At 54.4% G+C, this 27302-nt stretch overlaps 2 protein-coding genes across 4 annotated transcripts; one reads left to right on the top strand and one right to left on the bottom strand.

The window, feature by feature from the left end:
* Nucleotides 1–2393: 2393 nt before the first annotated feature.
* Nucleotides 2394–12823, top strand: TMEM86A (transmembrane protein 86A). 3 transcript variants are annotated; one of them, XR_004621329.1, is made up of 5 exons: nucleotides 2394–2572; nucleotides 4686–4950; nucleotides 5309–6188; nucleotides 7574–8130; nucleotides 8798–12823. XR_004621329.1 is itself a non-coding variant. In XM_034645498.1 (3 exons), the coding sequence occupies exons 1-3, from the start codon at nucleotides 2552–2554 to the stop codon at nucleotides 5743–5745; spliced, it is 723 nt and encodes a 240-aa protein (XP_034501389.1). In that variant the 5' UTR covers nucleotides 2394–2551; the 3' UTR covers nucleotides 5746–6809. The 3 variants fall into 3 exon arrangements, 1 of the variants encoding a protein (XP_034501389.1); XR_004621328.1 differs by lacking the exon at nucleotides 8798–12823 and having other exon boundaries at nucleotides 7574–8421; XM_034645498.1 differs by lacking the exons at nucleotides 7574–8130; nucleotides 8798–12823 and having other exon boundaries at nucleotides 5309–6809.
* Nucleotides 8122–25689, bottom strand: LOC100473653 (immunoglobulin superfamily member 22). Its single transcript, XM_002926160.4, has 22 exons — nucleotides 25581–25689; nucleotides 23471–23602; nucleotides 23097–23230; nucleotides 21856–21955; nucleotides 21734–21773; nucleotides 21353–21527; nucleotides 20619–20732; nucleotides 19967–20129; nucleotides 19050–19322; nucleotides 17800–18084; nucleotides 16925–17049; nucleotides 16710–16851; nucleotides 16260–16556; nucleotides 14845–15147; nucleotides 13901–14074; nucleotides 13564–13692; nucleotides 12654–12950; nucleotides 12119–12207; nucleotides 11724–11916; nucleotides 10711–11010; nucleotides 9625–9954; nucleotides 8122–8192 (listed from the first exon to the last, which is right to left on the bottom strand). Exons 1-22 carry the CDS (start codon nucleotides 25687–25689, stop codon nucleotides 8122–8124), a joined length of 3975 nt encoding a protein of 1324 aa, XP_002926206.2.
* Nucleotides 25690–27302: the final 1613 nt, after the last annotated feature.

The raw sequence follows: 27302 nt of genomic DNA on the forward strand, positions 1-27302 counted from the left end.
GGGCAGAGAATAACCAGCACTGGGGCGAGATGCCTCTGCTTTGCAGGTGAACTATGTTTATGATTATTGCCTGTTGAGGAATCAAACATTGATTCGGGCCCTGCGGATGACAATTCTACGTCTCATGCTTTCTAGATTTGTGTACCCAAGCTTATTAAAATCCGTGCCACTTAATTAGTAGGACTGGGATGGGGCAAGGGTATCTACATGTTTAAAAAGCTTCCCAAGAAATTTTGATAGGCCTTGCTTGTTGAGAACCACTTTTATAGTCCCATCCTCTCACTTTTATCAACAGGGAAACGAACGTCCAGAGAAATGAAAAATGCCCCCACTTGACCATGTTCTGAGAACTATCCCTTAGGTGACATGAAAGGGTTTGGCTGGAAAATGGACATATTTGCACATATCTTCTAGCTCCATTTCTCCATGTTCTGGGAGGAAACCCAGGCTCCAAAGATGGAGTGATGTGCCTCGTTAATAGAGCTGGTAAGTCCCAGAGAAGGAGGGGCTAGCATCAAGTACAGCAGTTCTAACTCTCAATCCAGCCTTTCTTCTAGGCAGGACACTGTAGGAAGGGGTGTGTGTGTGTGTGTGTGTGTGTGTGTAGATGGGTGGGTGTGTGGGTGGGTATGTGTGGCACCAAGCCCTCCAGACAGCAACTGTAGTCTCCCATTTTGGTAAGGTAGGTCTCCCCTCAGCCCCTGCTTAGGAAGAGAGCAGACCAGGCAGAGTTCACTGCCCACTGGGGTTCTATGCAGAAAGTGCTTGGAGAGGATGGGAGAAGGCTGTGGGTGACCCCAATCCCAAGTCTTGATTCTCACCCTATTTTTTTTTAAGATTTTATTTATTTATTTGACAGAGAGAGCCAGACAGCGAGAGAGGGAACACAGGCAGGGGGAGTGGGAGAGGAAGAAGCAGGCTCCTAGTGGAGGAGCCTGATGTGGGGCTCCATCCCAGAACGCGGGGATCACACCCTGAGCTGAAGGCAGACGCTTAACGACTGAGCCACCCAGGCGCCCCTGATTCTCACCCTATTGCCCCTGCCTCTGAACCTCTGGTTGTGAATTCTATCACCAAAAGAGGGCTGCTCCCCACTCCAAGTGGACATCAGGTCAGCACAGGCTTTGGGGAAAACTGGGCGGGTCCCAAAAGAAAAAGAAAGGCCCATTGTGGGAGGGGCTCGCAGAGGGCAAGCTGCAGGCTTCTCCTGGCCTGGCACCAGGTTGGGGAGCACCAACAGGGCCTTAGTGTCATCCCAGGATGTTTAAAACTCCACTTCCTGTTGGCTGCTAATTAGGGCTAATTAGGCTGGTTATCCCCTCCAAACCCAATTCCCAAAGCCTGGCACACAACTCCTTCCCTCCTACTGCAGATCAAAGACCACAGGCCATCCTTAAGAAGTATCTGAAATCTGTCTGCAGGAAGACTCCGAGACTTTCCTGACACCAGCAGCCTGCTCCTTCCTGGTCCTATACAACAAGCTGGCTTGGGAGGAACCGGAGAGATTAGGCACTTATTTTAAGAATGAGGAAATCAAGGCCAGAGAGGGTAAGTGATTCACCCAGACACACAACTTGGACCTGGCAAAACTGGAACAGGGATCCCAGTCCATTTGACTGCTTACCAGTCCACCCATGTAATTCCCATGATTCTGATGAGGCCTGGTTCCAAATGTGCCTGTGTCCCTTTAGTCTTTGTAATCTCGACATTCAAGCTGCTTAAGCCGGATTCTGGCAAACTTAGTTTCCATTAGTGTGGGTCCTTAAGTATGCTCAGGTCTGCCTGTCGTTCCCTGTGTTCTTGTGCAACAGTCGTCTCTGAGCTATGAGAGGCATGTGCCTAAGAGCAATGAAGTATTTGTGGTCTGTAGGCTGCTGCGTGCCTGTCTCAGTGTCTCTTTTTATGTGGAAGGATGTGTGTCGACCTGCGGCTGTGGGTTTTTTGTCTACGCACTTGTTTGATGCCTAAGGGTAATTGTGAGTCCATATATGTTTGTATATACGTGAGGGCGATGAGTCTATGGGCTGCTGTGGACCTATTGATGTGTGTCTTTTCATGTTGAAGGTGGTATATGCGCTGACCATTGTCCGTTTGGATGTGTGTTTGTACACAAGGTTGTGGGTCTAATCGTAACTATGTCCGTGCGAACTATGTCAACTACGTCCGTGTGGTTAAAGGCTGAAGGGAATCAGTTTTTTATCCCCGGGTTATGAGAAGATGTGTGTAGCCGTGTGCCCACGACAGGAATGTGTTTGACTCTCAGCCAAGCTCGGTCCTCACTCGGAGGTAACAGTCACGTTCTGGGATGCCCTGGCCCCGGTTCCAGGGGCGGGGCCTCGAACGTCCCGCCCCCGACTCCAGCCCCCTCATTGGCGGTATGTGCCGTGACGTCATGGGGATCGCAGACAGAAATCCCAGCGCCCGGCGAGCGGGAGGTATTGTCCGTCACCCGGGGCTTTGTTACGTCTTCGCCTACTCACCTGGCCGCCGGCGCGTCCTGGCCGCTGCAGCCCGGAGCGGAGTGTCAGCCGCTGCCGCCGCCGCTGCCGCCATGGTGTCCCCGGTCACTGTGGTGAGTGAGCGAGCGAGCGAGCGAGCCAGTGTCCGGCGCGGCCGGAGCCCACCGGCCTGGGGACTGGGCTGCGGCAGGCCAGGCCGTCGGGGGCCGAGGAAGGGCAGGGATCCCGCGGCGGTCGACGTCCCCGGGCGGGAGGCGGGCGCTGTCAAGGGCCCGGCACCCCGGACCCGGGGCGCCCCTCCTCCAGGCAGCCCCCGCCCGCCCGCGGGAGGGAGGAAAACAGTGGGCACGTGACTCGGAAGCGTGACTTCGTTGATGTCTGTGTGTCTGACGCGGGTCGGCGGGGTGGCTGCCCGAGAGAGAGGGGCAGTAGCTGGCCGCCCGATTCTGCGTGGGCAGACCACAGGGAGGCGTGGGAGAGAGCGGGGAAGGGCAGGCAGGAGGGTGACTGGGACCTCCTGGGAATCCTGGCCCAAACTTGTTTCTTCCCGTTCCTCATCCTATAAACAAGCCTGGGGCACGGGAGGGGACGCCCTTGAGTCCAAGCAGCAATGGTAATGCCCTGGAGGAAGAGGGGTCCTTGTCTCTTGACATCTCTCCCAATTCAGACTTTCTCAACTCGAACCTTTGTCTCTTCTCCACCCTTCCTCTTCTAGCGTTGGATTCTCTATGACTGTCAAAATCTCACCAGCTACTACTACGGCCTGTTTCTCCTTATAGGAAGTATAGGGCTGGGGGAGAGGTATGGAGCAGACGTTGATGCTTCCAAGGACTGGCAGGTGGTTGCTGGGGAGAACTGGGGACTGTGGGGTTGTTCATCTCCTCCAGTCTCCTTCTCTACCCATGCCCCTGCCCTGATGAGCCTGGATGGGGGATATCTCCATAGGAAGGCACTGAGTCATCTTTTCTCCCTGCTCTCACCCCTGGCAGAGCAAGGGCAGGCTTGGACCCTGGACCTAACCATCTGTCTCTTCCCAACCTCCTTCATCACAGTCTGATCAGCCCTCAGGTAACTGACAGTCTGGGAATCAGTGTGTTCCCAGAGCCTTGTGCTGGACAGCTCACCCACCCAGAGGCACAATCATTTTGGGCAGAGTGTGTGTATACAGGGAACCTCAGCAGTTCTGAATCACCCACAGAGACCCTGTACTTGAAACCCCAAAAAAGGAGCTTCAGGGGATCACAGATTCGAAATACCTGCAGTGGCCCCCTCCCTCAGCTTGGAGAGTACCTGAAGTGGACTTGGACACACCTTTCTTTAGTTGCCCTCCCCCCTTATCTGGCTGAGGCCAAGTCAGCTGCTTTAACTTCCTCCTCTCATTCCCACATCTCCTCCCAGCCAGTCTGCTGGCTTCACATCAAAAGCTGGAAAGAGAACCCCTCCCCTGCTTCCTGCCTCTCTTTTTGACGAACTCTTGAATTGCTCTTGTTCTCTGGGAAATGAGACTGACCAAGGGACGCCCCGCCCCTTCAACTCCCCAATCCCTGAAATCCTTCTCTAGCCAGCATCCCTATCTCCTCTCCTTGCTCTTGATGGTACCATTAGGCTGGTACCTTTCGGAAAGCTGGAGTGAAGGCTGAGGAGCAGACTGGCCAAGGAGAGGGCCTGCTGAGGGCCCACCCTCACACATTCCTGGCACTCACCGGGTGTTGCCAGGGCCCTAAGCCTGTGCCCTGGCCCCACTGCGGAGGATCACGAGTTGGCTAGTTGTGGCGTCTCTGTGGTTTCCTGCTGACTCCACTCCATTCCAGATGGCTGGTGGCTGATGCTGGCAGGGAGGGGTTAACGGGGCTTTGGGGAGGGACAGGGAGGAGTCAGGAAGGGAGAAGCCTTCCCTGCAGGAGGGGACCTTATCCCAAGATCTGTTTTCTGCCCAGTGAGTGACCATTCTGGTCCTGCTTTGGGCCAAGAATGCACATGGGCAGCAGGAACAGGGGAGCCCTTGCCCTTCCTAATCAGCTGAGCCTCAGGGTGATGATGGGAATGTTCATACTGTGCTGGCTGGTTGGGGCAGGCCACACTGGGTTTCTGCGTGTTAATCCTCCCTACTTGGGAGGTGGGTCTGGCTCTGGAGTATATGTCTGGTTTGAGGGTGCTGGCTCGGAACACCTCTGTGGGCTTCTGAGCTCCAAATGCTGAGTGCTGCCCTTGTCCTGTGTCCTCCAGGTGAAGAGTGAGGGACCCAAGCTGGTGCCCTTCTTCAAGGCCACCTGCGTGTATTTTGTGCTCTGGCTGCCCTCGTCCAGCCCATCGTGGGTCAGCGCCCTCATCAAGTGCCTGCCCATCTTCTGCCTCTGGCTCTTCCTTCTGGCCCATGGCCTAGGATTCCTGCTGACCCATCCCAGTGCCACCCGCATCTTTGCGGGGCTCGTCTTCTCCGCTCTAGGTGATGCCTTCCTCATCTGGCAGGACCAGGGTTACCTTGTGCACGGTCAGTTGTCCCAGTAGCTACCTGGGAGGAATCCTGGGGCTGGGTGCTAGAGGGTCTTAGGTGGCTAAGGATTTGGGAGAGGGAGCTTTGGAACAAGAATATGGAGAATCTGAGGGGTTCTGAGGCCAAAGACTGTGGGGCCCTTGTTGGAGGATTACCTTGCAGATCTGGTGATCAGTTCTAGAGTTTCTCAGGGGAAGGGAGGGTGTATCTTTACCTCTGTGGATTTCCTCCCACCCCTGATACTCCCCAGAGAAAACTCCTGGGTTATCCCAAGCACTCCCCTCCTACCCCCACCCCGTTACTTATTACTCCCTGAGCCGGCCTTCAGCATCCCCTCATCCCCTCTCACTCCCAGGTCTGCTGATGTTTGCTGTGACCCACATGCTCTACGCCTCGGCCTTTGGCATGCGGCCATTGGCTCTTCGGACAGGTCTGGTGATGGCAGTGCTGTCGGGCCTATGTTATGTTCTTCTGTACCCATGCCTCTCAGGTGCCTTCACTTACCTGGTGGGGGTCTATGTGGCCCTCATCGGCTTCATGGGCTGGCGGGCTATGGCAGGACTACGGCTGGTCGGGGCAGCCTGGCGCTGGACTGAGCTGGCAGCAGGCAGTGGTGCACTGTTCTTTATCATCTCAGACCTGACCATCGCCCTCAACAAGTTCTGCTTCCCGGTGCCCTACTCACGGGCACTCATCATGTCCACGTACTATGCTGCCCAGATGCTCATCGCCCTGTCAGCTGTTGAGAGCCGGGAGCCAGTGGAAGACTACAGACTGAGCAAGGCCAACTGAGAGGCCAGGGTCTGGTTACCCCTCTCTCCTCCTGGGGCAGGGGTCCAGAACCTGCAAGAACTGGGTCAGGACGGCTGTAGGCCTAACTTGGGGCAGCAGTTACCACCTGGGAAATGTACAAGTTTGAGAGGGTAAGCAGGAAAGGGATCTCTCCAGCGAAGCTACTGGTCCAGAACAATTATGAGAGCTAAAAAGAGCCAGCCTAATTCTCCTTGATGGAGCCGGAATTAGACATCTCCCCACCTCCAAACCCATCGGGACTGTCACAGCCCCTCTGGAGGGTGATGGTGCTCGGTGTCTTGACCTCCCCCCGCTTCTGCTAGATGGAAGAGTCTGACTCACCCATTCCCACTTTTTCTCATCTGCACCGAGGGAAGAGAGGAGACATCTGAACTGAGATGACCAAGCCAGGGCTTGAATTCCCTTTTGCAGGCCCCTAATTGGTAAGATTGGATGAGGATGGAGTCTCCCTTTCCTTCATCTATCCTTGTTACTTGAACAATCTCAATTTCTAAGTGTTGGGTGGGAAGGTGAAGGGGTGTCTGTCCACATAGGCAAGACTGGGTACTTCATTGGCCTGGGAGCTTGGGTTACCAAGGATTCAAGTTGGTCCCATCTCTTTCAGAGGCTAGCCCAGAGTGCAGGCCCACCACCACCACCCTTAGACCCTATCCCCGGGGCTAGGGTGAACCATGCCAAAGGAAGGGGCCAACTTGTATGTGTGTCTGTGTATGTGAGTCTATGTGTGTGTGGTCTGTCTCTCAGCCTGTCTATGTCTTACTCTGCCATCTGTCTCTGTCCTGCTGTCTAAGTCTTACAGGGAGAGGGCCTCAGGGAGTTGCTGAGGGGGTGCTGAGCCTGGCTTAGAGAGCTGGGACCCCACCCTGCCGCCATCAGTGCTTTCCTCTCTGCCCCTTCACTGAGAGCCAGAGGAGGGGCCTTCAATGACATTCTAGGGTCATAAGACCTAAGGCACATTCAATGCAAAAGGAGCAAGGATGGGACATCTCCATCCTTTGCTGCTCATGTGAAAAAAAAATAAAAACCAAGGGCCATTGGCTGTCCTGCTTGTGTGGCATGTGCCTGTCCTGGAGAGGAGGGGGTTGGGGGCATGGTGCCAGGGGCCTGGATGTCCTTACAGCCTGGGTCACAGTCCTGGCCAGTGCATCTTGGCGCCAGGCTGGCTCCCTGGCTCTGGTGACATGGTGCTGGTTGGAGTGGGTCTCACTTCCCTGGTCACGTGTATGGGTGAGGATGTAGTTCAGTAGGATGGGGGATGGGTAGTATTTACCACCGTCCAAGTTTCTCCTTGATGCACTCCCCTGCGCACGGGTGCCTGGCACCTTTGCTGAGTCTTAGTTACCCAGCGTCCTCTATTGCTGCCCACCTCCTCCCAGGCCTGCTGCCTGCTCCAGAATGATCCAGATTCCCTTCAAGTGTCTCCTCTCTCCTTGGCCTGTGGGCTCAGTTAAACAGCAGGGAGGAGGAAGATTGGATTGGTTGATTTGTGCTTTAGATGGGAAGCCCTGGCAAAACAATGGAGTGGAGTCACGCCACTCCAGGGGCATTTGCATCTTAATGGGCAGTGCCCTGCCCCAGAAGCAGACAGGGAAGCCTTGGGTGGTGGTGAACATGCCCTTAGGAGAGAGGTGGTAGAGTTGTGGGAATGGATGGAGGAGGCTCAGTCCTATGTGGGTGGTGGGTGAATTAGTGATTTCCAAATGATACCTGGTGGGGGACAGTGAAAGAGTATGTAGAGGAGGGAGGCTCAGAGAGTCCCCTATCCTTATTTGAAGTCCAGCAGTTTCTTACTATTTTTTTTTTAAAGGGAGAATTCTGCTCTAAAACCTAAGTTTGAAACGTAGGGAGCTGGATGACCGATTCCTTCTAGCTTGAGAGGCGCTGATTCTCAAACAGTGGGAACCCTGGACACTGAAGAGGCAAGGCCCTGATCCCCTCCTCTGACAACAGACCTACCTGGTGAAGAAATGGGGGGGGGTACCTGAAGAAGGATGAAGCCTATCAAGAGATCAAGACTTGCTCTCCCTTGCCCTGAGGGGAGGGGAGGCGTGCCAAGGCCCCGCCAAGAAGGGGCTGGTCACTCCCAATGTGAGTGGGTTTGGACTAAGCTCCTGGGGTCCGTGCTCTGTGTGTCCCCATCCACTGCCAAGTCCATGTCTTTGGTCCCTGCTGCGCATCACACTCAGGAACAGGCAGGGGTGAACTTAGTCAATTTATTGTCCCATGTCTCCACTGACTGTTGACATTGACAAGCAGCGGAGAGCAAATGGGGCTGCCCCCACTGGGGCCACACACAGGATGGGCCCCGAAACCACACATCCCAACATCCTCCTGATGCTTGGGCTGGGCCGGAGCTCACATGAGGTACTTAGACTTTTTCTGCAGACTCTCAGTGACTGATGCTAGAATGGACTTGTCATCTTTGTCTGAAAGAGCAAAACAAGTATTTGTCAGTGTTAATGTTGCCAGGGGGAAGGCAAACTCCAAGTTGCTAGACTTGCAGTTAAGGCCGCAGTTCTCAAGGTCAGCTGAGAGGGTGGGGCCAAGAGCTACAGTCATTCGGCACTTAATATTTGCCAAGCATTGCGCCAGGCATTTCTGCGTGCTATCTCACTTAAGCCTCCAAATAGCCTTTTTTTTTTTTAAAGATTTTATTTATTTATTTGACAGAGACAGCCAGCGAGAGAGGGAACACAAGCAGGGGGAGTGGGAGAGGAAGAAGCAGGCTCCTAGCAAGAGGAGCCTGATGCGAGGCTCGATCCCAGAACGCTGGGATCACGCCCTGAGCTGAAGGCAGACGCTTAACCGCTGTGCCACCCAGGCGCCCCAAGCCTCCAAATAGCCTTAAGAAACAGATGAGAGAACAGACCCAGCGTGGTTTGCCAAGGTCACACGGCTGGACGGTAGCCGAGCCAGGGCTCTGGGCCCATGTGCTTACAACCAGAATTAAGCTGTCAGGGATTTCTCTAGCTGTGGAATGAAAGCTGGATGTCTCCCACCATGCCTTCCCTGGCCTTGTTCTGTCATACAGTTCCACTGCCATTCTGGAGGCATCATCTCAGCGCCAGACGTCTAGCTGAGCACTTGAAACCGAGTGACGGTGTGACTTTCCCCGAAGAGAGGCAGTTACAACAGGACAGCGATGGACTACCATGGAGAGTTCAGGGAGTGGCAGAGGATGAGGCTGGAGAAGTCGATGTAAGGGGCAGGGGACAGTGTGGGGAGCCTTGCTGGTTGTCGTTTTCTCATGAGGATCATGGAAAAGGGAGTTACAGCGAGAAGGGGCAGGGCAGGTCCGCTTTGCATTTCTTGAGTTCATGCTACTAGCTGTGTAGTTGTGAAGGTAGAGGAGTGTGTAGGAAAAAAGATCGCTCCCCTACATGTACGCGCATGAGCAAATGTGTGGCACGTCTGTGTGGAGGAAGGGTCTCCACTAGGTTCCCTTCAGTCCTTGCCCCATTTGTACTTCCATCTCTCCTTATCCTGGACCAGTAGTTTTCAATCTTGGTTGTATATCAGAATCACCTGTCAAATCTTGTAAGCATAAAAACTCCTTCCAGAGCCCTGCGACAGAGATTGTGACTGGTGAGTCTGGTTTAGGCCTATTCACCAGTTTCTTTTTCAAAGGCAAGTCTACGCCCACCAAGGATTGCAGACTCCAGAGTCTGCAGAGCCAGGCACATAACAAATGACATGGAGAGGATGGGAGAGAGGAACCAAGTATGGCCAGTTGGTGAATGTTTACACCACCTGATGGCAGAGGAAATAAAAAACGGCGCCACGAAACAGCCATCCTGCCCTCTGGACCAGGTGGGCTGCAGGGGCACCTCCCCGCCCCGCCCTGCGCGGTGCCCTCACCGTAGACCTTGAGCACGCAGCTGCTGCGGTCCTTGCCCAACTCGTTCTCCACCAGCACGCTGTACTCGCCGCTGTCCTTGAGCGTGCAGGTGGGGATGACGATTGTGCAGACGCCGCTGGTGGAGTTGTACCAGAACTTGGAGTTGGCCGTGATGTTGACGTCGCCCTTGTAGAGGGTCACCGTGGGCCGCGGGTTCCCCAGGAAGGCGCAGGTCATGGTGCAGTCCTGGCCGCGCAGCACCGTGTGCGTCTTGAGCGGGGTCAGGAAGCGAGGCGCGTGGCGCCAGTCCTTCGGCTGGTACGGCTTCAGCTTGGCGCTCAGGTCCTCGACTGCGTGCAGGGGGGGGGGGCCCGGCAGGCGGTGAGCGCGCCCAGGACCCCGGGCGCCTCCCGCCCGCTGAGAGCTCTGGAGGCGCCCCGGAGACCCAGCTCCCCGGGGAAGGGCACACTAGCCACTCTGGGGCCCCGACTTGACATTAGTGTGTCCGAGGATCCCCTTCCGCCACCCTCCCGCCCCTTGTCACTCCAAGGTTCCACGATCAAAGCCAGGTGCGCGGGTTTGGGTTTTTACCCTTTTCCAGACCCAGGAGTCCTAACTTCTTGCCAGCTGCCAGCTTGCGGACCGGGCTGTTAACCGGCTGGGAACTGCCCATCCAGCCTTTCCCCAGCGTCATCTCAGCCTCCATGGGCTCCCCTCGCCTCCATTTAGCTCCTCAAGTTTCCCTATCCTATCTTCACCCTTAACCCCTTCCCTTCCTGGACGTCATCCTTGGAGACCCTCTCCAGTCCTCACCCCTTGGACCCCTCAGCTCCAACGGCAGGGTCTCAGCTTCACCCCCCCGCCCTGTCATCCCCGCCCCCAAGGGCACCTCCCCACCGCCACGTTAGTCCCAACCCTCAGAGTACCCAGAAAGTATCTCCTCTAGGCTTCGGGATCGCTACTTCTCTTCCCAGCATCCCTGACCGGAGCCTTTCCACCTCAATGGTTCTCAGATTTTACCTCCAATCTTGGGTACCCCTGGCAACACCTATGTCATCCCTGCCATCAGACATATAACCCGAACCCCCAAGGCCACCCACACTCACTCTTGTCCTTGTTGACGAGCCAGGTGTTCTTGGAGTCCAGCGGCTCACTGTCACCAATTTCGTTCCGGGCCAAGACTCGGAAGCAGTACTTCCTGCCGGGGAGTAACCCTGTCACCGTGTACTTGTTGCTGAAGACGTGGTCCGCAGCCGTGAACCAGGTGGCGGTGCTGGCATCCCGCTTCAGGATGACGTAGTGGGCCTCACTGTCCTCCTGCACGTCAGGGCTGTGGTTCCAGGTCAGAGTCACTGTGTTGGGGACCTCCTCAAACAGCCGTAGGTTTGTGGGTGGCCGCGGAAAATCTGGAACAGCCATATAAGGTCCCTCAGCCACCCTTGGGGGCCTGTAGAGTTGTGTCCCACCCCAGGCACCTGCCAAGCCCCATGGAAGGTGGAATGGGGACTGTCTCTTCTTTGAGTCTCAGGCCGCTGGTGTTTTGGAGTCAGAAGGAGCTATTTCTGAGGTGTATCTGCCATTTACCAGCCCTGTAAACTCTGAGACCCATTTCCTCACTTGCAAAATAGGGCTGACAAAAACTCCCACCGAAATGTTGAGTAAAGTGCTTGGCACATAGTAACCATTCAATAAAAGTTTATCCCTTCATCCCTTGGGGGTTTAAGGCTTGATTATAAAGCATCTAGCCTTCACTATCAGGTCACTCCCATTTTCAATGGACTCATCTCCATCTGCCCCTCCTGCCTCCCATTCATTTTTTGCTCTCTCTTCCAATCATACTTTGCATACGCCCCCAAAGCTCACCAGATACGAATGCAGAGACTGACACAAGGGTTTGGTCCTAGTTCAATGCCTCTAGGGCTTCAGGGCATTTAGAAAAAGTGGAAACAAACCTCCCCAGGAAGGCAAGGGCCAATAATGTCTTGCTTCGTGGCACCAGAGAAGCCGTTACCACCTTCAGGCGTGACTTGACAGGGGCAGGAACTCAAGCAGCAGTGGGGAGCTCTATTTTGGAGCGTGTGCAAGGATGCCTCCCCGAGGCCTCTGCCTGCTGTCGTACCTGCCACACGCACGTGGATGTCATAGTATGCCTCTCCAAACTCATTCTGGAGCAAGATGCGGTACACCCCGGAGTCGGAGCGCTTCGTGCTGTTGATGAGGAACTGGGAGTGGTTCTTGCCCTTGGTGATGGTTTCCCGGCCCTTGGTAGGGATGCCATCTTTCTGCCAGATCACGTTGGGTGGTGGTGAGCCCTGCGTGGTGACGGGAGATGGCACTGGGGTCACCCAGGTGTTATCTGGGGGCAGGCCCTCTCCCACTCCACTGTCAAGGAATCTCCTGCCAGGCTCTATTGCCAGGGGTCTGGCGAGGGGCAGAGACAGAGATTATGATAGCTACAGCAGCCATCTTGGCTAAGTGGGGGGCCTGTGGGGGCCAGGGTCTGGAACGACTCACAGAGAAGGCAGCATGGATGCAGAGGGCTGTCCCAGCACGAACCACCATGTGACTCTTCAGCCGGGCGGTGAGGTCAAACTTGGGGGCAGCTGAGATGGAGGAGACAGAGGTGGGGCCATGGACCTCTCTCTCTGGAAGACTCAGCTTTAAACCTCCCCCCAGAGCCTTTCCCAACCTCTCCCCCATGCTCTCACGACAGATCATACAGACAGCTGGCAGCCCCAACACTGTGAAGCGTTTAGTTGTTCCTCCTTTGTCTTCCCCTATTAGTATGTAACACTCTAGGGCAGGTCCTGTGTCTTATTTGTTTCTATATTTCTAACACCTCCCTTGGCACACTACTTGGCATACAGTGAGTGGTTTTTTTTTTTTTTTGCGGGGGGGACAGGTCACCCCTAGCTCTGCCCACGCACAAGTATGGATGACTTCTTGATCATAGCATCACCCAGTCTTTCCCCGTGGGATGAGGGCCCAGAGAGGAAAGTATGGGGCCAGGATGTTGGGCCCTAAACCCCAGCTCTGTCTGCACCCTCACCTGGCGGTGGCATGGCACGGACCCCCTCGTCCAGCTCCACAGGCTCCCCGACCCCAGCCTCGTTCACAGCCCGGATTCGGAAGAAGTATTTCTGCCTCTCGGTGAGGCCCCCCACCGTGTAGCAGGTCCCCGAAATGGGGATCTTGGTGCACTTGGACCACTCCTTTGTGTCTTCAGCCCGCATCTCCAGGATGTAACCGGAGGGGGGGTCTCCCTCTGCAGGCTCCCGCCAGGCCAGGGAGATGCTGGAGTTGGAGGAATCAGACACGTGCAGACCCTGCACCAGGCCTGGGGGTTCTGGGTGGCACAGACATCCAGTTGGCCTTCTGACTCATCTGTATGCAATCCCGCGTCCAGTTCCCACACTCAGTACCCCTGACACCTAACTTCCGCCGCCTCTGCCTCCAACTCCCAGTTAACACTCAGCAACCTCCAAATTCAGTTCTCTCGCTGGATCAATCCTGTCACCCCTGACATCCTCCAAGTTCAACATACCCTACACCCTCAATCCCCCTTTTTCGAAACTCCAGCCTTTAGCCCAACCGTCTCCACCACATCCATTCGTGTGCAGTACCCCCACCTCACCTCCTAAACTCAGCACCCTCCCAACCATCTACCCTCCACCCCTACCCAATCCTCAAACATGCGTCCACGACCTTATCTAACCAGAAATACTCAGCGTTTGATAACTTTTTTCCCCCCACTGCCTCCTTGTTGTCCCTGACTCTCGATCTTTACTTGCTGACTTTCTTTTGGGTGTATCCTGTCCGTCTCTTAGGCTGGCAGCCCCCAGAAAGTGGAGACTGTACGGAGGGGTCATCCTGTGAGACCTTCCCAGAGAAGAAACCCGCTGTCTACCTTGAAGGGGTTAATTCTACTGTGTGCTGGGGCTTGGCAGCCCCGTACTCACTGACAGGGTCCTTGGCTACCACTGAGTTGGACGCCATACTGGGCTGTCCAGGGCCTGCCTTATTCACAGCAATAACTCGGAATTCATATTCTGTGTCCTCCAGGAGACCATCCACAGTGCACTTGGTGTCTGAAATGGGAATTTGAGGGGTCATGAGGCAGGGGGTCCATGAGATGGGAGGCCATAGAGTGAGAGGACATGAAGAGGGGGTTATGGGATGCCATAAAAACCCCCAAAGGAGTTGGGGAATGGAATACATTCAGGCCAGCAGAGATACATAGGTCTGCCCAGCAAAGCCTCCCTTGGTCCTCCTGGGCCTCTCTCCCTAGGACCTCACCTTGGATGGGGTCCTTGTTAACTGGCACCCAGAGGTTACTGCCTTTCTTCCTCCGCTCCACAATGTAGCCAAGCACTGGGGCGCCCCCATCCTGGGTAGGGGCATTCCATGTGATGGTCATGGCGTCTTTGGTCACATCAGTCACTTGAGGCTGGGAGGCAAGACCAGGGGGCTCTGTGGAAGACAGGGCAGAGGTTAGGAGGGGGAGCGTGTAGACGGTTGCCCACCCTATGCTGATCTCTGGCTCCCTCCTTTAAAAAACCCCTGATGATTCTTAACTGTGGTTGGACATTAAGATCAAGTGGGGAGTTAAAAAAAATGCCAACACCAAAAAACAATGTTTGGGTTTTACCTGCAGATAGTTTAATTTAATTGGCCTGGGGTGGAGGCTGGTCACTGGCATGTTTTTCAAGATCTCAGGTGATTCTACTGTGTGGCCAAGACTGAGATCACCAATTCCAATCTTCCAACCTGCGTCACTCCCAGTGCTACGGTTCTTAATGTTCCTGACACATGGAGACATGGAGACCAACTGGGAGGAGTGTAGCAAGTAGTTAATTAGCATTCATAATTAAAATGCCAAGGTTGTCAAGGGTTTTCTCTGGGAAAAAGAACAGATTCAAGGTTTTCTCTAAAGTAACATCACTCCCACTTGGATTTGGGATGATTTCTGGAATGGAGAAACAAGTGGAGTCATTTCCGTGGAATTGAATGCAGTTCTGGATATACACATGGAAGTGTGTTGTGCATGAGATCTAACAGGGAAAAGTCGAGAATTCCTGCCCAAGATGATGTTCTGTTCTTACTCTGGATTCTGTCTGTCTCATAGGATAGCTACAGAGGTGACCCCAGGAAATTCCCACGCAGACTAGCATTCCCCACTGTCCGAAGACCCCCATCCTGACCCCCGAGTTTCCCACTGAGCATGAGGCCGTCTCACTGACCAATGGGATTTCCTGCAAACACTTCCTCTGTTTCCAGCGGGTCGCTCACTCCTTCTGAATTAACTGCCAGGATACGAAACTGGTAGGCTTTCCCCTCTTCTACCTTGTTGGTGGAGAACTTCGTGAATTTACTGTCCACCTCGCCTATCTTAATCCAGGCCTTCTTGCCGACCATCCTCTGTTCCACTATGAACTGTGTCACGGGCCGCCCGCCATTGTCCTTCGGGGCTTTCCACTTCATGTGCACACAGTTCCCAGAGAGTTCCAGGAACTCCACCCGGCCCTGGGGAGGCTTGGGACGGTCTGAGGACAGAAGATAGCCATCAGAATGGGAGCAAAGGATCAGATCCCACCTGCTGGAGGTCCAGCCAGACTGGAGGACAGTTAGACTGGAGGACAGATCCCACCTGCTGGAGGTCCAGCCAGACTGGAGGACAGTTAGACTCCGAGCTTTCTGGATCCCTCGCCCTTCTCTGTGTTCACTGCCCCTCCTTATAAGACTTGCCCAGAGGGTTGGATCCTTGGCCCCTGAGACTCTCACTTGCCTAGCAATGGGGGAACTGGGGACCTTAGGGCCCCCTGCCTCAGCTGATGTCCCCCTGTCTCCTTCCAGACAAGATCTCCCCCTCCTCTCTGTTTCCAGAACTTTAATGCTTTCTGGTATTAATAGTTTATGTTATGCTATAATTACATGTCTGCTGGTCTTCAGCCCTTTTGGGTTGAGAGACTGCTGGGATACATGCATCTCTGTCCTCAGCACTGAGAACACAGAAGAGCTCAGTCCTGCTGCTGAATTGAATTGGAACCTAAACCTTCTGACTCCACAGCTTGATGGCTTGGGGTCTGTATGCGTGTGTGTGTGTGTGTGTGTGTGTGTGTGTGTGTGTGTGTATGTGTATGATGAGCTCGCTAAGGCCAGCTCCTCATCTCTTTCCTTCGCCTTATGTTCAGACTCATCCCAAATCCCATTCCTACCCTCTCCCATTCTTCCAACCTCATTTTATCCTCAACGTATCTCACCTCCCCTCACCTCGTTTCACTTCAACTCCCAAAACTTCCCCACCAACCTCACTTCTATCCCTAAATCCCACCTCTTTCACTTCATTTCTACTTTCCAACCACGGACCATCTCCAAGTCAGTAACAACACTTAACATTGGAAGGTCTATTAGTGTCCTGCACTCTTTGTGCCTTAGATTCACTTGAAATAGATCCAAAAACCTAACAAAAACCAAATCATCCTGTTGCAGGTCAGAAACTGAGGCTGCAGAAGGTTCACAGACTTTCCCAAGGCCACAGAACTAGGAGTTTAGAAAGGGGCTTCTGGCTGCAAAGCTAGCACTCCATCCCTTTCGCAACCCGCAACTCCAGCTCCGTCCCCGCCGCCAGCGCCCAGCAGCAGGGTCCGGCCCTCACCCAGCACGCTGAGGTGCAGAGTGGCTGTGGCTGTGCCGTGGTCGTTCTTGAGCTTGAGCAGAATGAGGCCACTGTCCTCACGCACGCAGTTTGAAATCGTGAGCAGCGCCTCGTCTTCCCCGCGCTCCAGGGACACACGTTCCTCCTCCGTCACCTCCACGCCGTCCTTGTACCACGTGACTTTGGGCAGCGGCTTCGCCCGGAAGGGCACCTTGATGTTCGCGGTGTGGCCCACCTTCACGGTCACGGGGTGCGCGGCCAGCGCCTCCAGCACCGACGGGTCGATGGTCGGTGGATCTGCGGGGCGGCGGCAGGGCAGGCTCGCCCGGCACGAATGCGGGGCGGGGCGACGAGGGGTGGAGGAGAACCCCCGGGGGTGGGGGGAGAGCTCTGAGCACGTGGGCGGGCCAGGCGTGCTTGAGCTTTGCCTCTAGCGGGCTGCCACCTTACCTGCAACGAACACCGAGGCTTCGCTCTCTGCGCCCTTGGCCCGGAACGTGTACTTGCCCTCGTGCTCCGGGCCCATACTGGGGAAGATGAGCTTGTGCACTGCACCCTGCTTCACGATCTGCACGCCCGGCAAGTCCGTGATCTGGGAGGCGGAGGGGGGCGGCCCAGTCGACCCCTTCCCTCCTTGGTCCCCTTCCCTAGCCCTTGCCTCGGACCTCCTTGCCATCCTTCAGCCACACGCCCTCCACCTTCTCGTCGTTCAGCACGACGCACAGCTCAGCCGGGCTCCCAGTGGCCGCGTGCGCGTCGGACAGCCCGCTCTTCACCGTGGCCAGACGCTCTGGGGAGAAGGGGAGCGGGGGCTGGGTTAGGGTGCTGGGGGCAGAAGGGACTCGCGGGAAAATGGCTGGTGGCCATGGCCAAGGGAAGGGGCAAGGGTGCCGCGTCTATCAAAATAATTTATGATTAGCAGGAGGTTTGGAAATGGCCAATGGGTGACTGGAGAATGGTCAGTGGGGGGACTGGAGCAAGAAGATGGGAGGTTGGGGAAAAGTCAGTTGCATTGGGAAATGGCCAATGGGAGGCTTATCATCAGAGGATGGTCAGTGGGGACTTGGGATGCTCAGCTGAAGAAGGGGAATAGATGGTGGGACCGCAGGTGGTTAGCAGAGTTGGGGGTTAGTTGGGGTTGTGCTAGATACGCTAGACTGTTTTTAGGGGGTGAGGGTGGTCAGGGTCAGTGGGGAATGGTTAGGGTTAGTGAGTAGGGACTGGCCAGGGTCAAGGAGTATAGAATGATCAGGGCTGCTGGGGATGGTCAGAGTCTGGAAGTGAAGGATGGATAAAGCCAAGGGATTTCAGAGAGCATTTGAGAGGTGGGGTACGATCAGGGTCCAGGAGGTAGAGATGTTCAGGGCCTGGGAGGTTGGAGATGGTCAGAATTTGGGAGATGGGGGTGATCAGAGTGGGGAAGTAGAAATCGATCATGGTCTGAGGACGTTGGAGTGTGTAGGGGGCTATCAGTGTCATGGTAGGGAGCTGTCAGGGTGGGGGGTATCGGACAGTGAGGACTGATGGGGTGGGTGTGTACCCTCCACGGTGACCATGGCAGTACTGTAGTATTCAGTGGGGTCTCCATCCTGCATGGCCACCACGGTGTACTCTCCACCGTCACTGAGCTGTGCGTCCTCAATGACCAGCTCTGCCCGCTTGCCCTCGTGGCTCATGCTGTACTTGGTGCCACGCTCCAGCGGCTGCCCGTCCTTCTTCCAGTGCAGCATCACATCCTTGGACGTCAGCTCACACTCAAGGCATGCGCGGCTCCTCTCTTTCACACGTACGTTCTTTAGGGTTCTCACAAACTTGATGGGGATGCCTGTGGACAGACATACCTGGATCCGACCCAACTCCGACATCCCTTTCTGCAGCTACATGCTGCTTTGCTCCTCTTTTTCATCCCAGAAACACAGGGACTTGTGACGTGGGATGTGTTTGTGTGCAACAGGCAACCCAGAGAGGTAACTGGCCGGGAGAGTCCCAGCTCTGCCCCTTATTTGCTAGCTGACTGTATGCAATGCATTCACTCCCCGAGTCTCAGTTTCCTCATATGTAAAATAGGATAACAACTTTTACCTCCTCACAGCATGGCAGTCAATATCTCTAATGCCCCTTTGGAACTCCAGCCAAAACTGCATTGTCTTTCTGGTGCCCGGGCCTTGACACATGCTGTTCTCTCTGCTGAGAATTTCCTCTCTTCTTCTCCCTTGGCTGAAAGCTGAACTCCTTTTTGTTCTTCTGGGTAAGAAGAAGCTTGGCCATCCCCTCATCACATCCTTTCTGACATCACCTAGTGGTGCCCCTTCTTTGGGTTCCCACAGCCTCTGTGCCTCCCTCCATCACAGCCATGATGATGCCATGTCACACGTGTCAAGGGCGGTTCACATGTGTGACGTGCTTCTGGCGTACCCACCACCATGCGTAACTCTGCAAAAGTGCTCTCATGTAAGAACACGCATGGTTAGGAGGGATGTGCTAGAATATATGAGATTAGAGCCAGAAGGGCTACTAATTTCGTGACCCACGACCTCCAGCTGATAATAAGACCCCAGTGTGTCTTGACCCCTTGCTTGAGAACTTATGTTCTGATTCCATTTTCACCCCTGCCTCCTCCACGACTCTAGGAGTTAGTGAAGAGAATGCTGTGTCTTTCTAGTACCCATCTCCGGGCTTTGCAAGGAGACATGGATGGATGGATGGATGGATGGATGGATGGATGCCTGCCCACATGGAGGTGGCTGTGGCATGAGGCCCACCCCTCAAGCTCCGGGCCCAACCACTCACGGTCAATAGTGAGCTGGGCCTTCTGTACCAGGTCCCCCACCTCAGCAGAGAACTCGCCGGTGTCACACAGTCTGGCATCCTTAATCTTAAGCGTGTGGGTCAGACCATCCTCAGACACCGTGATTTCATACTTTTCATCCCTCTTCAGCTCCTTCCCGTTGAACTTCCACACAAAGTTAGGCACTTTCTTGGAGAGGCGGATCTCAAACACAGCTGTCTGGCGCTCTGTCACCTTCATTGGCTTCATCTCTCCCAAGAACTTTAGTGGCTCATCTGTGGGAGAGGAGGAGGGGCACTCACTGGGCTGCAGCCCTGGTCTCTCCTGAGGGGTGGGACGATGAAGGGGGCATGGAGACTCAGGGGTCACTGGCCTCCTGTAGCCCAGAACTGGGGAATGCATCCTTCCTTTCATTCTGCTTGTGACCCCCTCCCATGGTGTTCATATGGTCTCCTCCCCAGTGATGTTAACACAGCAATTTTACAAAGCACTTATGCAGTTTTCAATATGTGCCAGGCACTGTTCTAGCCAATTTGCACATGCTAATGCATCCAGTTCCCATATAGGCAGATTTTGCTGTTATTCCCCATTTTACTGATGGGGAAACCAAGGCAAATAGAAGTTAAATAACTTGTCCCAAATCACAAGCTCATAGCGACAGAAGTTGGGGGTTTGAACCCCACTAGTCTAACTCTGGAGACTGTGCATTTAACCACGATGCCACACTGCCCCATGGCACTTACTATCTCATAGCCCTCTCCCCATGTTTCCCTCCTCCATTAACGTCCATCCCCATGCAGTCCTCAACTGCATAGCCCCACAGTCCTCTTTCCCATATCCCCATGGACCCCATCCCTGGCTATTCCTCCCTTGACCCTGACTGTGTCCTCTTTGTTCCCCCTGATGCCCACATTCTTACCCAGCACTGTGAGCTCTGCTCTCATCCGCTTGTCACCCACGGACAGGCTGTAGATGCCTGCATCATTCGTGTTCACGTTGGTAATAACCAGCATGTACTTGGTGCCCATCTGCTTCACATCATACTTGCCTAGGGAGTACTGGATCCTCAGTGGTTCATTACCCTGCCTCGTGAAACAGGTAGAAGAGCCGATGAAGGACTTCAGGAGGAGACTTCCAGAGGTCCCCATTACCCAAGGCCAGCCTGAGCTGGAGGGTGCCATGTCTACCTCTCTAAGATCCTCAGACACACCAGAGACCCCTGAGATCTCTTTAGCCTCATCCTTCTGGCCCAGTGGGACCCAGGATGCCTGCTTCCCCTGAGACCTGAACTCTTAATGTGACCTTCAGAGCTTCAGAACCCAGACTTTTCAGATGGGTAGACTGAGGCATAGAGAGAGGAAGGTAATGGTCTCATATCAAAAAGCAAAGTGATGGAAGAGCTAAGAATAGAGCCCAGCTCCCAGCCAGTTTCAATCATACCAGGAGGCATCCTCTTGCTGGGATGGAAGAGAGGACCTGGCTGATGGATAATGAGGGGGCTCTGTGAAGGGGGGAGGTGCAGAGAGGAAATGACATTGCCGGGGCAGGCCCTGCCTAGGTGCCCCCCACACCTTCATCCATGTCATCTTGACATTGGGGTCCTTCAGCTCCATGATGCAGTCAAAGACCACAGTGGTGTCAATCTTGGTCTCTATGTCTTCCAGGGGCTTCAGAATCCGGATGGTCTGTGAGATTGTGATAATAAAATGGAAGGCGTCAGGGACATCTGGAGCCTGACCAGTCTGTTAACCCAATTCTGGAGGAGCCCCCTAAAGGTCTGGGGAGAAATAACTAGGCTGATTGGAGACCTGCGCTTCCCCCACTTGCTGCCACTGAAAGCCTGCAAGACTTGGGGGGAGACAGATATGATGGACGATAAGAAATGAACCACCATTTGCAGAACGGTCACGATGTACCTGGGCCCATTACATAACTCCTCTAATTCCACACCACTAGGTGTGGATGCTTAATAATCTTGAGTTGGTTGAAACGAACAAAAGAGGAAGGTAGATTTCTCATTTTGCAAATGAGAAACTGAGGTTCAGAGAGATGCCCAAGTTCACATAGTTAATAAGGCAATAGAAATGGGCTTTGAACCCAGAGCTGTCTGACTTCAAAGTCCATGCAAACACATTAGGGGGTAGTAGAGAGAGAAGTAGAAGGAAAGTGAATTCCTTTCCTCTTCTTGCCTCTGAGCACGTGCGTGCAGGGTGGAGGGGCCTTGCCACTGGGAGACACACAGGCACTAGCACTTTTGGAGACCCGGACCCCTGCCTGCAGACCCCGCCCCACTATGGGCACTGACCTCCACCTCCACTTTCTTCATCTCTTTGAGCTTCTTGAGCAGACCCCGGAAGTCAGTGAAACCGTACTCCATGCAGACCTTCTCAAAGTCCTTCTTGGGCACCTTGGACAAAATCTCCAACATCTCTTTCTCACCTATCCCCTTCTTCTGCTGCTTCTTGGGAGCAGGGGGTGCCCTGGGAGGAGGTGGGTACCAAGCTTGGACTCAGCACCTCCCTCTGAAGACAGAGGGAGCCTCTCCTACCCTTGTGATTCCCCTCCCTACTTCATGGGTTCTTGGAGCCTGGGCCATTAGCTCAGGGCCCTGCTGAAAGGCCTTCAGGAAGCTCTAGCCTGGAGAGTGGAGGGACAGCACCTAGGCAGAGGGGCCTCCCAGCCTCACCTCTTCTTCAACATCTTTTTAAAATCCATTTTCTCTTGACCTGAAGACACAGAGATGGACAGGGTCAGACAGGGGGAGTCTGGTCCCTAAGAGGAAAGGCCAGGAGGAGGGAGCTCGCTCACCTTCTGTCACCAGCAAGGACACAGTGTAGATGGCATCTGCATGGTCATTGCTTGCAATGCATTTGTAGTTGTCAGAGTCATCGGAGGTCAGTGGCTCCAGCTGTATCAGAGTCCGGCCATTAGTGAGGGAAGGGGGGGCCCCAGGGAGACTCTCTGTGAGAAGGCAGAGGAGGGCATGGGGGTGGGTGGGAGAGGAGCCGAGCGTTGGGCGTAGGCGTGAAGGACCGAGCAGCCTGTACGATCTGGAGGTTGCAGGTAGTAGTCGTGCGAGTGTGTGTTGGTAGCCTGATTCTGCACGGGATTCTCCTTGGCTGTGAGCTAGAAGTCAGGGACTTCCTCTGAGTTGTAACTCTGTGCATTTTCTACACTGGGATGAGTACTCCTTCCTTTAACACGTACTTACTCCTCTGCACCAGGCACTGGGCTGCGTCTGAGGAAGCTGGTGAATTAGGCTTCCTCGGTGCGTGCAGCATGGCCCTTCCAGCCCAGTGGGGCCTCAGAAGGTGCTTGCAGAATGAATGAATTTGTGGAAGGGGTGGCCAGGAGGCGGACCCTGGGCAGCTTGTGTGTGCTCTGTGGGGCTGAGGGTCCAGTAATGGGACCATGGGAGGAGAAGGAACCGAGTTCTGTCTGTGGGGGAGAGGGGAGGCTCTTTGCCTTCCACCATTGTAAGTCCTCGCAGGACCCACTGGGACAGGTCTCCACCTGACCCATCCCTCCTTTTCCTCAAGGGTCTGGAGCTAAAGGTTGCAGAAGCTAGTTACATCTAAAGATGATCAGCCCTTGGTGAGAGTCTTCCGGAAGGCTCCCTGAAGAGCCCAGGAACCCTGACCCTCACCCCTACGCTATGCTCAGTTCCTCCCTCTGTCCCCGTCCGCTGGCATTTAGCCCGGCTCCACCCACCACGGGCCCGCCCCTTCTAGCCGCGCCCACACTTTTTGCCTGGCTTCTCTTCTGGCTCTCTCACCTCTGGAACAGCTGGGTCTCTTCAGGTTGGGGCTGCCCCGCCTAGGCTTTGCCCTAGCCCTGCTTCATCTGGCCCCTGATTTTGGTCCCCTGCTTACTCTAGCAACGCCCCAAGCTCTTCATTTGGCTTCTCTTATCCTGCCCCTCCTCTAGAGCAATGACAGCCTCTCTTCCCATGGCCCAGTTCTCTTGTCCACAAGGGGGGCTGCGACATGCCCTGGGGTCCCTGACTCTGGCCTCATCCGTAACTGGATCTCAGGCTCAGGTCCCCGCACCTTCAGCACGTGCTCCTTGTTAATGCTGTCATAGAACATCTTGGCTGTCTCCTTGATGGGGATGCCGCTCTCTCTCTTCCAGATGTTGGGTTTGGGGTTCCCCCGCACCCGGGCTCGGAACACGGCTTTATCCCCTGCAGTGGGCATGGGACACAAGTTCACCTCCTAGTCTCCAGGCCAGACCTCTGCCTGCACCCCGCCTCCTCCCAGGGATCTCACATCCGCCCAGGGCAGGGAGGGATCCTCAGCCTGGCGTGGCCAGAGTTCGTGAACTGGGGGTCAGTGGTGGTGGTGGTGGTGGGGGTGCTGGTTGGGGCACTGGGAGAAGAACGGGAAGCAGTTAGGGGCGTGGGAAGACACGGGGAGCGACGCACCCTCAGGCGCGGTGACCGGGTGAGGTTTCTCCGCGAACTCTGGGACGCTCTCGCCCGGAGGGATGTCGGAACTCCGAGTGACCAAGCTGAAGAACTCTACAGTGCTCGAGGACTTCCTTGTCACGACTTCCTCTGTGGCGGCAGGCGAGAGGTCAGAATGGGCTCCAGGCGGAGCTCAGCCCAGGATTGGAGGGCTGATCTTTTCTTGACGGGACAATGGAACATTTTAGGCCAGTGCGGGGGACTTTGGCCGGGTAAAGAGGACTTCGAGTCTGTGGGTCGTTGTGTTATGGCAAATTTCAAACACCAGGGGGAGCCAACTCCTCTTACCTTCATTGGACCACATTATTGGGTCCTATGTTTTTTTTAAAGGAGACTTATGGGGGGGGGGTGTTCTTGATCTCTTGGGCTTCTCTCCTGGAAGTTCTGATCCCCCAGGAGCCTTAAGAGGGGCCGGGGCCTTCTGTTTGGGAGGCCTGGTAGCTTAGTTGAGCTCTGCTGTAGGCCTTCCCCCTGCCCTTCTGTGGTTCAGCATTCACTGCTAGGGCAGTAGTAGTGATTTTTAAGTGAGCGAGAGGAAACATTCCCACTCCAGAGGGGCTGTACGTGGGAATGTCCTTACCCGAAAGAGCAGCTTCAACGTGGTGAGGGAACTGTATATTTGGAAAATGAAAAGTTGTATTTTCAGCATAAACTGCAGAACATCTTGGCTGGTGAGCTGACAGTTAATAAATACAATCGCTGTGATTCATGGAGCACTTTCCTTGGGTCAGGAACTGTGCTAAACGCATTTCAGAGATTATTTTATCCAGTCCTCACCCTACCCCATTGAAGGAGGTGCCTTCGTTATCCCCGCTCTTCTGAAGGACTGAGATACGAAAAATGTCTTTTAAATCGCAATCAGAGGCCTCAGACGAGAGTGCCAGCTGCCCCTGACCTGCAGTTGGGTGTTATTTGACTTCTTCGATGCTTAAACAAAAAGTAGCCTTATGTCTAAAAATTGAGAGATGTCACATAAAAATTCAGATTTCTGCAGTCTCAGCACTGAGCTCATATTCCCCTATGGCAATGGTCAGTGGGTGGTGAATAGTGGGGGCCCCTTTAGGTGGGGCATGTCCTCTGCAGTTCACCGCAGTCTTTTTACTGCATTGGCATTCCCTGCCTTGACCCTGTTGGCTGGTGGTTTTAAACGCTGGCTGCATGCCAGAATCTCTGGAGAGCTTGAAACACAAGCAAACAAAAACACACCTGATTTGGCGGTTGGGGCAGACTTACATGTTGCCCTTTTTGCGTTCCCCTTCTTCTGTCCCCGCTACACTAAGATAATTGTAATGTGCAGCCAGGGCTGCGAGTCACTGCTTTCATCACGTAAGGTCTCGAGTCCCAGCCATTGCGCTTGCCTCGCCTCCCTGACCAGGAGGAGTCCATACAGAGCGTTCCTCTGGCCCTGACCTCTGTGCATGGAGGAGTTGGAGGGACTCTGTACCTCCAGGACTTTGAGGGAGGGGCAGTGACTGGAGGAGATATTGGATAGCCTGGCCCCTGGCCATCTTTTAATCACTTTCCACTAGACACATGACTAAAACAATCTGTTCTGCTCTGAGACCATTTCTCAGCTTTCCCTTGGATCCGCTCTCCCCCAAGTCTGGTCCCCAAGGGTTGAGAGCCTGGAAGCTTAGGTCACTTGTTTGTGCGTTCATCCTCTCTCCTCTGGCGGCTCCACATCTATTTCGGAAGTGGAGCGGGGTCAGCATTACTCAGATCTAGGAAGGTAGCTACTTCCCGAACTTCCTCTGTGGCTGCAGTTCTGCCATCGGAGATGCGTCCACCTGCCTATGGCCCTGATCTCCTCAAGCAATTAAGTTCATCAGGCTCTCATACACCTTCACGTGACTGCGTTTTCCTAAGCTGTTTTCTAGAAGATCTGGTCTGTGGGTAAACATCCCACTGGCTTAAGCTTTATGAAAGCACAGGTTAGGAGAGGGTTGTTCTTTGTATCTTGGGCTCCTGAGGGGCCCTGTACTCACAAAGCCTGAGGCCACCCAGGGAGTGGATGAGGAGGAAGAATGGCTGCCCTCTCCCGATCCCCCCTCCCACCCACTCTACTTGCCTCCCACGATCTTGGTTGTCTGGAAGAAGGTCTGCATGTGGGTGGTGGAGCTGGAGAACTCCATGGACACGTGCTCCTGCCGCATCTGCTGGTGGTGAATGGTCGTCATGGTGACAGCAGGCGTGGGCACTCACCTGGGAGGACCAGCGAGGGGATGAGACCACGAAGGACAAGGAAGGGAATAGGAGAGAGATCCAGAGAGGTTATTCTGCGTGTGTGTGCGTGAGTGTGTGTGTGTGTGTGTGTGTGTGTGAAGGGACAGGGCAGGTGGGCACAAGGGGAGATGGCTGTGCACAGGGGAGGGTGAGGGGAAGCCCCTTCTCTCTGGCCTTTCTTTTCTTCCCTTCGTATCTCACCTTCCCAGGATGGTTACAAGGACCTATGGGCCTGTCACCCACCAAGTAATCCCAAACCATTCCAAGTCTCCGGGGGAGAGAATGTAGGGCTTAGATTTACCCAGGGAACCAAGTGAAGCCCAGGGGGAGCTGAGGATACATATTGATAGCTACATGGAGCTAGGGAGGTGGTGCTGAATATTTCATCAGGAGGGAATGAAGTCAGACCTAAGAAGGAACTTCCTGACTAAGCCATACTTCACTGGGCCTTAAAAGGAAGCTGGGGACTTTTCTCCTGAGCCCTGGGGACCCCTGGCATTGGTGGATTGCCAAGACAGAGGATAGCATGTCTGCTTTCATTTGTGACTGGGTAAAGATAGAGGCTGAGCTTTCATTTCTTTTTTTTTTAAAGATTCAGCGAGAGAGGGAACACAGCAGGGGAGTGGGAGAGGAAGAAGCAGGCTCCCAGCAGAGTAGCCCGATGTGGGACTCGATCCCAGAACCCCGGGATCATGCCCTGAGCCAAAGGCAGATGCTTAACGACTGCGCTACCCAGGTGCCCCTGAGCTTTCATTTCTTATACTTAAAAAAAAAAAATTGGTAATTCAATCCCATAGTTAATAAAACAATATAAACATCTTTATGAAGAGGCTCCCTCCAATTCCTAAGGCCCGATCTCCCAACCCTCCCCCAACATGTGACCACTTGTGGTCTCTCAGCTCTTTCCGGAGCTCCTTCATGCAAACACGAGTACGCTTCTATCCTCCTCCCCTTTTTGCACTTCAGGGAGCCCACTATATACACTCTTCAGCCCTTTCTTTTTCACTTAATACATCCTGGCGATCTCTCCATACCAGTTCATAAAGCCTTTCCTCATTCTTGCTAACAGCTACACAGTATTTCAACGGATGGCTGTCCCATTTTTATTTAACCAGCACGGCAGTTTTTCCATATGAGGAAACTGATGTCTGAGAGAAATCACCTGTTCAAGGTCACTCAGACTAAAATCCTGGCCTCTTGACTCCCAGTCCACCGCCCTTCCAAGGGACCCAAGAGCCTGGTTCTGAGCCAGTCAGAGGCTAAACTTCACCTCCCCGCGGTGATAGAGCTCTGCCTGGCCTGCTTCCGTCTCTGAGCTCTGAGACTGTCACCAGCTAGACCCCAAGAGCTGACCTTTACTCCTCACCTGCTTGTACCCACTGAAACTTTGTCCCACACTTCCTTTAAGTTCTTCTTTCCAGCTTATCTCTTAACTCAGGCAAAAGACCTGAGGGGCCTAACAGCCCATGATGGAAACCGAAAGAACCCGTCAAGCGGTAACGATTGCCTGGACGGGAGCTTGGGCGGCCCAGACCACCCAGACCAGTTTGAGCTTAACCCCCCACTC

Source organism: Ailuropoda melanoleuca, chromosome 16 (genome assembly GCF_002007445.2).
Source record: "Ailuropoda melanoleuca isolate Jingjing chromosome 16, ASM200744v2, whole genome shotgun sequence".
Taxonomy (NCBI): Eukaryota; Metazoa; Chordata; class Mammalia; order Carnivora; family Ursidae; genus Ailuropoda; species Ailuropoda melanoleuca.

Coding starts and splice junctions, on each gene's coding strand:
- LOC100473653 (XM_002926160.4), bottom strand. CDS start 25,689: ATGACGACCATTCACCACCAGCAGATGCGGCAGGAGCACGTGTCCATG. Junction 21,774..21,855: donor GTCCTTGCTGGTGACAGAAG/GTGAGCGAGCTC, acceptor CTGTGTCTTCAG/GTCAAGAGAAAATGGATTTT. Junction 14,075..14,844: donor GTTTGCAGGAAATCCCATTG/GTCAGTGAGACG, acceptor TGTCTTCCACAG/AGCCCCCTGGTCTTGCCTCC.
- TMEM86A (XM_034645498.1), top strand. CDS start 2,552: ATGGTGTCCCCGGTCACTGTG. Junction 2,573..4,685: donor TGGTGTCCCCGGTCACTGTG/GTGAGTGAGCGA, acceptor TGTGTCCTCCAG/GTGAAGAGTGAGGGACCCAA. Junction 4,951..5,308: donor CCAGGGTTACCTTGTGCACG/GTCAGTTGTCCC, acceptor TCTCACTCCCAG/GTCTGCTGATGTTTGCTGTG.